The sequence below is a fragment of the Ursus maritimus genome, unplaced genomic scaffold (assembly GCF_017311325.1).
Source record: "Ursus maritimus isolate PB19 unplaced genomic scaffold, ASM1731132v1 scaffold_23, whole genome shotgun sequence".
In the NCBI taxonomy this organism is placed as follows: Eukaryota; Metazoa; Chordata; class Mammalia; order Carnivora; family Ursidae; genus Ursus; species Ursus maritimus.
Genome location: NW_024424786.1, coordinates 45,137,573 through 45,144,601, shown reverse-complemented (window position 1 = coordinate 45,144,601; position 7,029 = coordinate 45,137,573). Strand labels below are relative to the sequence as shown.

The 7,029-nt window shown below is 65.5% G+C and overlaps 1 protein-coding gene across 3 annotated transcripts; it reads right to left on the bottom strand.

Moving 5' to 3' along the window:
• Positions 1-273: 273 nt before the first annotated feature.
• Positions 274-2,770, bottom strand: LOC121104811 (cyclin-dependent kinase inhibitor 1C-like). Of its 3 annotated transcripts, none has more exons than XM_040639631.1 (4): positions 2,555-2,770; positions 1,701-2,389; positions 1,066-1,200; positions 274-966 (listed from the first exon to the last, which is right to left on the bottom strand). In XM_040639631.1, the coding sequence occupies exons 2-3, from the start codon at positions 2,356-2,358 to the stop codon at positions 1,067-1,069; spliced, it is 792 nt and encodes a 263-aa protein (XP_040495565.1). In that variant the 5' UTR covers positions 2,359-2,389; positions 2,555-2,770; the 3' UTR covers positions 274-966; position 1,066. The 3 variants fall into 3 exon arrangements, with proteins under 3 accessions (XP_040495565.1, XP_040495564.1, XP_040495563.1); XM_040639630.1 differs by having other exon boundaries at positions 1,701-2,368; positions 2,555-2,767; XM_040639629.1 differs by lacking the exon at positions 2,555-2,770 and having other exon boundaries at positions 1,701-2,547.
• Between the last annotated feature and the right edge of the window lie 4,259 nt (positions 2,771-7,029).

The window sequence follows — 7,029 nt, the reverse complement described above, 5'->3', positions numbered from 1 at the left end:
CCCCCCCCCCGCCGCCCCCAGTCTCGGCGCACAGCCCCGCACTCGAGGGGGGCGGGGGGAGGGGTGGCAGAGAGAGGGCGGGGCCGCTCATCCCTAAGTTAGGGGCCTGCAGCAGGTGGTGGTGGGCCTGCCCTACCAGGAGAAAGTCCCTGTCGCTTTGGCGCGGACGGCCTAGAAAGTAGCTGGGCTGCCCCCTGTGTCCACTGTCCTATCTCCCTAACTTCTGGGGGTGCTAGAGAAGGAAGCTGGAGGCAGTTCACGCACACACGGAGCTGACTTGCAGCGTTTTTCGGCCTCTTTATTTAGAACCCGGCGGACGAGGGGCCGGGGCAGTGGTGCAGACGGCTCAGGAACCATTTTAACAGATTTGTCTTCAAGTTTAAAATAATCATAATAATAAAAAGAGAGAGCGAAAGCGCGAAGAGAACTGCTAACTAGATGGGCTTGTACGGCAGCTACAGCTTGTGAGCGACCCCCTCCCCCCAGAGTCCGCTATAAAAATAAATTTACATTTGTCGATAATCAGATGCGGTGACGTGCCTTTGGCATAACCAATAACCGAGCTATCGCGTGGCAGAGCGGCCCACGCCTCGACATAAATAGAAAATATAAGTTAGTATAACTTTAAAAACTTTTTGTACAAATATACATGTTTTTTTCTTTTTTCCTTTTTTTTTTCTTTTTTCATTTTTTTTGCACTGAGTTTCAGCAGAGATTAAACATTTTATATAAATGACTCTTAAAGCTTTACACCTTGGGACCAGTGTACTCCTCGTGCAGAATACATTTAGATATAAAAGACGTTATTAATACATTGCACAGTTTTTAACTTTTAAACACGAAACCGAACGCTGCTCGGTGGCAGCTGCCGCCGGTTGCTGCTACATGGACGGTCCCAGCCGAGGCCCCGCGCTCCTGTCCTGTCCGCTGCCCAGCGGGCTCCCTCAGGGCTCTTTACGCGCGACGCTGCGGGAGAGAGGCGCGGTCAGCGACAGCAGACAGAGTGGCCGCGAGGACCCCGCGGGGCGACCCCTCCCCGCCCAGCGCGCGCGGGGCCGTACCCACCTCATCGCAGCCGCTTGCGCGGGGTCTGCTCCGCGGAGCCTACGGCTGGAGCGGCGCCAGGGGCGGCGCATCCCGCAGGAACCTCGTTCGACGCCTTGGCCTCGGGCGCGGGTCTCTTGCGTTTGGCGAAGAAATCTGCGGGCGACAGCGCGCGCAGCCGGTCAGGGCGGGGTCGGCCGGGGAACCCAAGAGGGGGCCGGGGTGGGGGCGCCGTCCCCGCCCGCGTCGAGGTCCGCGGCGGGTCAGCTTTGTTTACGTCGCCCGCGCAATGTGCTGTGTAAGCATTTCTCCTTGTCCCGCGGCCAAGCCCCCCGGGGCTGCCGCCGCGCTTAACCCCCTCCGCGCCGCGCCAGCCGCGCCAGCCGCGCCCGGGGAGGGGCTCCCGCGGCCAGAGCGAGGATCGCGCGCCCAAGGGGCCCCGAGCGCGCGCTCTGCCATCCCTCCCGCGCCAGCCACTCGGGAGCACAACAACAGGGCGGGACGGGGTGCGGGCGCAGCCGCGCCCTGCGCGCTGCTGGCCCTTTAATGCCACGGGAGGAGGCGGGAACCAAGTGAGGCCCCCGAGGCCGGGGGAGCCCGGCCGGCCGGACAAAGCAGGGCCGGGCCGGGCCGGGGCGGGGCCGCGCGGGACTCACCGGAGATGAGAGGCCCGGGCAGCTTCTTGATCGCGGCGCCTCCGGCGGCAGCGGTGGTGGCAACAGCCCCGCCAGCGGCTGTGGCGGCGGCAGCATTGGGGGCGGCGGCGGCGCCACCGGTGGCAGCGGCAGTGCCCGGCGCGGGGCGCCCCGAAATCCCTGAGTGCAGCGGCTCGGCGAGGGGCTCCTGGCTGCGCGGCGGCGGGACCGCCTCCTGCTCATCGCTCTCCTGCGGCGCCGCGGCTTGGGCCGGGGCGGGAGCCACCACCGGGCCGCCGGACGGCGGCGCCGGCGCCTCCCCGAGGCCGTCGAGGGGCTCTTCGGCCAGCGGCGCGGGGGGCGGGCTATCGCCTGCGCCCTCCGGGCGGGGCCGGGGCGCCAGGAGCAGGCGGCAGCGCCCCACCTGCACCGTCTCGCGGTAGAAGGCGGGCACGGAGTCGCTGTCCACCTCGGTCCACTGCAGGCGCCCGGGGCCGCGCAGTGGCACGTCCTGCTGGAAGTTGTAGTCCCAGCGGCGCTGGTCCTCGGCACTCAGCTCGGCCAGGCGGATCTGCAGCTCGCGACTCAGCTCCTCGTGGTCCACCGGCCCGAAGAGGCTGCGGCAGGCGCTGGTGCGCGCGAACAGGGGAAAGGTGCGGCGGGCGACAAGGCGCTCCATTGCCAATGCGCTGCGGAGACACACGTCGAACCTGGCCCGGGGCAGCGCGGGCCGGGGCCGCGGGAGAGGACAGGAGAGGAAGAGGAGGAGGAGGAAGAGAGAAGAGAAGGGCGGAGGCCGGGCGCAAGTGAGACCCCGCGCAGTCGGAGTCCGCATTTGCAAAGGGACGCGGCGGGAGGGCGGGCGCGGCGGCTACCTGGCTGTCGGGCCCTGGGCTGCTCCTGAGTCTCGCTTGCAGTGTCGTCCGGCCGGCGGCCGCGCCCCCTCAGTGCCTGTCCTCGCCCGCTCGGCTCGTTCGGGCCTGGTTGGCACCTACCGAGCGCAGAGCACTTGGCCTGTGGAACGCCCAGCCCTCGCGCGCCCCTTTATACGCGAGGGTCCCACCCCACCCCCCCGTGCGGGGGCCTCGCCGCGATTAGCATAATGTAGTATTTTCAGTTTCAACAACACCGCGGCGATTGGCCCGCGTCGCTCTGCCCCCGCCCCGCTGGCGGCCCGGCCCCCGCGCGCCGCCCATTGGCCGCGTGCACACACCCACCCGAGGGCGGGGCGGGGCGCGCGGGCCGATTGGCGGGGCGCGGGCCGCGCGCGGCGGCGGGCGGGGGCCGGTGAGCGGGGCGGGACCGGAGTTAAAGGGCGCTGCGGGCGGTAACGTGACACCGCGGCGCCCCGCCCCCTCGCCCCATCCCCCCCCCCGTCCGCCCCCCTCCGGCTCCTTTGTCTGCTGGCGGGGGCTGCGAGGCGGCGGCGGCGGTGGCGCGGGCGCCCCCTCGGCCGGCGCGCCCTCCTCGGCGCGGCGGGGCCCGGCGTCCGGCCAGTTCCGACTCGCCCCCCTGGGGCGCCAGCCCCGCCGCCCGCGCTCACCATTGGGCCTCCAGCGCCAGCTGACGGGGCTTGAACCCGCCGCGGGCATCTCGTCCCTAGCTGGAGCCAGACGGGGTCTTCGCTTGCCCCGCGCGGCCTGCTGCGCCCGGGGCTTGAGTCCCTGGCGGGGTTGCGCGCACCTGGAGCCCTAACACACCTGCTGCCCCTAAGGCCCTCGAAGCACTCTTCCCACCGCCGCCCCCAAGGGCGAAGTCTCAGACACCTTGGAGAGCCGGCTCTCAGCCCCTGGAGTCCTGAGTTCTTGGGGCCTGCCCAGCCCTGCTCAGTGGATGGGAAACAGGGGGAGCCCATTCGGGGCTATGCCCACCACGTCGTGGACCAGGTGCCCAGCACCTCTCAGGCTTGGCAGGCCGCTCAAGGCTTGGGCCACACAATGCCAGAGGTCTGACTGCCCAGACTGGCTGGAGGCTGTTGTACCGGATGGGGGATTGGACAGGGTACTAGAGGCTTCTCCAGAGGGGTGGGCCTGGCCCTGCCTAGCCTAGGGACTTGACTGGGTATACTGGTCCTCTGGGCCAGCTTTATCCCCTATCACACAGGGAACCCCCAGGTGGGAGGTGGGGGTGAGCGGTGGGCAGCCCCAGTCTAGCTGCTGTAGGAGTTTTACCTGTCCCCCATCCTGGAAGGCCAGCACCCCCTCGTCGTGCCCAATAAATATTGTTGGTTTTGGGGAGAGAACACGCCCTGAGAATGATGGGGCACGCGAGCCAGAGGGCGCTACTCCAGGTGACAGGGGAAAGGGAAGGACCTGCCAGGACCCACACCCTTTCTCCCCCACACTCCCGGCCTTGCCACAGCCCCAGGTCCTCCCTGGTGGCTCTCATCCCAGCAGGACCAGGCCATGGGAGACCATTACTTTTTGCATCTTTCCATTTGGCCCAGCCTGTTGTGGGGCAGGGAGCCTAGGAAAGGCCTCCAGCCAGCCACCCCCCTCCCCCGACCCCCACCCAAGCTCAGAGCAGCCCTGGGCTGGGGGGTGGGGAGGGTCAGGCACCTGTTGGAGGGTCCAGCAGAACCCTGAGCTGTCAGCCCGTCCCAGGTGAGCCCATGAGCCCAGCGAGAAAAATAAGGCTAACCCGACCCCAACCAGACCACCTCCCCCACAGGGTCAGGTGTGTTCCGGGACTCCCCAGGGATGGGGCAGTGTGATAGTGTGCAAATGTGTCCTGGAGGAGGTATCCTGGGTCCGGAGTAGGGAAGGGTTGAAGTGAGGGGATGAGTCAAACAGGAGAGCGCATTGGTGCAGAGGCAGAGGCGGGGAGTGGGGGGGACAGGGCAGGGTGCTGGGATCTTGATAGCAGGACCAAGCGATGGTTCATGATTGATTTTTATTCTGTTCTGTGCACTGGATTCCACATTTCTCACAAGTATTGAGATGTTACAGTTTTGTATCTTCAGGAACACAAAGAGGAACTGAGAAAGGTCCCCCAAGCTCTGTGGTCTCCTCACACCAGGCTGATGTCACCTGCCCTGGGGCTAAAAGGAGGCAGAGCCTGGCCCAGCCCTGATGCCAAGGTCACACCAGCTTCCCCAGTGCCACAGCCGGTAGTGACCACAAAATGTGGAACCAGGTGGCCCCCAGGATTTCCCGAGAGGTCCGGATGCCCTGGCTCCAGCTGTCCAGGAGGGCGGGCTGGGGAAGCAGCCCACCCCCAGCCCAGATTCAGCCTCCAGGCCGGCCCCCTTCCTTGAGGAAGGAAGCCACCCCACTCCCAGCCCCCGGTCCAGACACTCAGGGGAGCCCGAGCTCTCCTCCCTAGCAGAGACTGCCTGGTGCTGTGAACACCTGTCTGCCCTCAGCTCCCTGAGGGCAGAGGACCTAGTAGGTGCTTTGTAAACCTAGCCTGCACCAGGCCCTGTGCGACCTTGCCCTCCCCAAGCCCTGTCCAGGGCGGGGGAGGGGGATGGGCTTAGAGGGCCATTCCCATTGCCTTTGGTGCCCATCCTGCCACCTCCATGGGCGCCAGCCGAGCTCAGACAGGTGCATCCCAGCCCCCCCCCTCAGTGACAAGCATAACGGATGGTGGTGACATTGAGTCCTGCCTCCAAGGACTGGGAGTGGCAGGCCCCCACACCTCATGTCACACAGTGTGGCATTAGTGGCTTCCCTTCGCTGGTGCCAAGCGCAGCCCAGGATGGCTTTCCTGCACCCCCTTGTTGGGCCTCACCTGTGGCGCAGGAAAGGGAGGGGGACTGAGCCGATAGCAGGAGCCTGGGGAAGACACCAGGGCCGCACAGCGTGGGGGAGGGAGCAAGGTTTGACTCACCTCCTCCAGCTGCCTGGCTTTCTCCTTGCTTTCCCTCCAGGCTTTCTGCTTCTCTTTCTCGAAGGCCATGGGGACACCACCCCTCCTGGCCTTGTTAGGGCAGGGAGGTGACCTTCTCTGAGTATGTGACCCTGAGTCTGGTCAAGGATGGTACCCGTTGGCTTATTGACCTGCCAGTCCCAACAGTGGGGCTGGGTCCCTTCCCCGAGCTGGGGACAGACCTGGGGGACGACAGCTGAGGGGCGGAGGGGCTGGGAGTCTGAGAGAAGGCCCAGGCCTCCACTCCAAGGGTCCCATCCCCCAAGAGTGCAAACATCTGTCTGAGTACAATAACCAAGCTCTACTTTTGTAATTAAAAATATATCCGAAGGAGAAAAGGAAACAAAAGGAACAAAGTTTGTCTCTGTGTTGCTGCAGAACCAGAGAGGGGGTGCTGGTCCCCGGGAACCAGCAAGGACAGGCTCCCAGGACGCCCAAGCACCCCAAATCCTGCCCAGGAGGGAGTGGGGGAGCCCGGGAGCACCCGGCCCCCTGCTGGCTCCCCAGCACACCTCTCTGAACTCACTACCCCGTCGCTACCAAGCAAAAGCACTGTGTTCCCCAAACCGTTTCCTCTTCCTCTGAACGAACAGAACAAAGACCACATTCCCAGCCCCTTGGCAGCTGGGGGGCCACACAAGCAGTGCTGGCCACAGGCAGGAGCAAGAGTGCACCCGCCACCTCCATCCCGGGGCCCATCCAAACCCACCAAGGTATCCTGCCCCCTCCCGCCCCCACTCTGCCAGCCATGGGGGGGGGGGTTCCAGGGAGGGACTTCTGGGGACAGCAGAGCCCCTGGGTAGCCAAAGCCCTGAATGACTACAGGGAGCAGAGCCAGGAGCTCACTCGGCACACCCACCTGACCGAGGTGGGAGTGGGAAATAAACTAACACTCGGGGGCTTGTTTGTTCTGGCCGCCAGCGCTGCCCACCCCAACTCCCCTGCGTGGCACGGCCCTGTTTGGGGTGTCATTTTCTAGATGAGGAGACAGGCCTGGGCAGATTGAAAACCTTGGTGCTTAAGGCAGCTGACCCCATAACCCAGGCCTCGCAGGGCTGTTTCCCCTGGCAGTGCCCCCAGTGCTGAGGGAGCAGCCCCTTTTGCAGTCCAGGAAACTGAGGCTCAATGGGGAGACTCTCTTGCCCCTGCGAGTGGCCGAGCTGGGCGGGCCGGGAAGCTCCCACCTCGGCCACGTGCTGCCGCCTGGTGGCTGACTTCCACTCCGGGTGTCCCAAAGCTCCCTCCTCCTGGAGAGCCGCCTGGAGCTGATTCTGGAAACCCAGGAGGGCAGCCTGTGTCCTGGGGCCCGCCCACGCCTGCTCCCAGGGAGTCTGCAAGGGGCGTCTGTCTGCAGCCCTCCCGGACTGCGCTGCAGGCGACAAGGGACGTTCCCCAGGCTGACAGCCCCGGCCACCTTGAGCCCACCCTGCACTGGGGCTCAGCTCCTTGCTCACTTAATCCTTCCAAGAACCCATACTGG

What these genes read in the sequence shown, in the direction of transcription:
- LOC121104811 (XM_040639629.1), bottom strand. Translation starts at nt 2,514, where the DNA reads ATGCGGACTCCGACTGCGCGGGGTCTCACTTGCGCCCGGCCTCCGCCC. An exon ending in GCCCGGGCCTCTCATCTCCG is followed by an intron (nt 1,201 to 1,700) that starts GTGAGTCCCGCG and finishes TGTCGCCCGCAG; the next exon opens with ATTTCTTCGCCAAACGCAAG.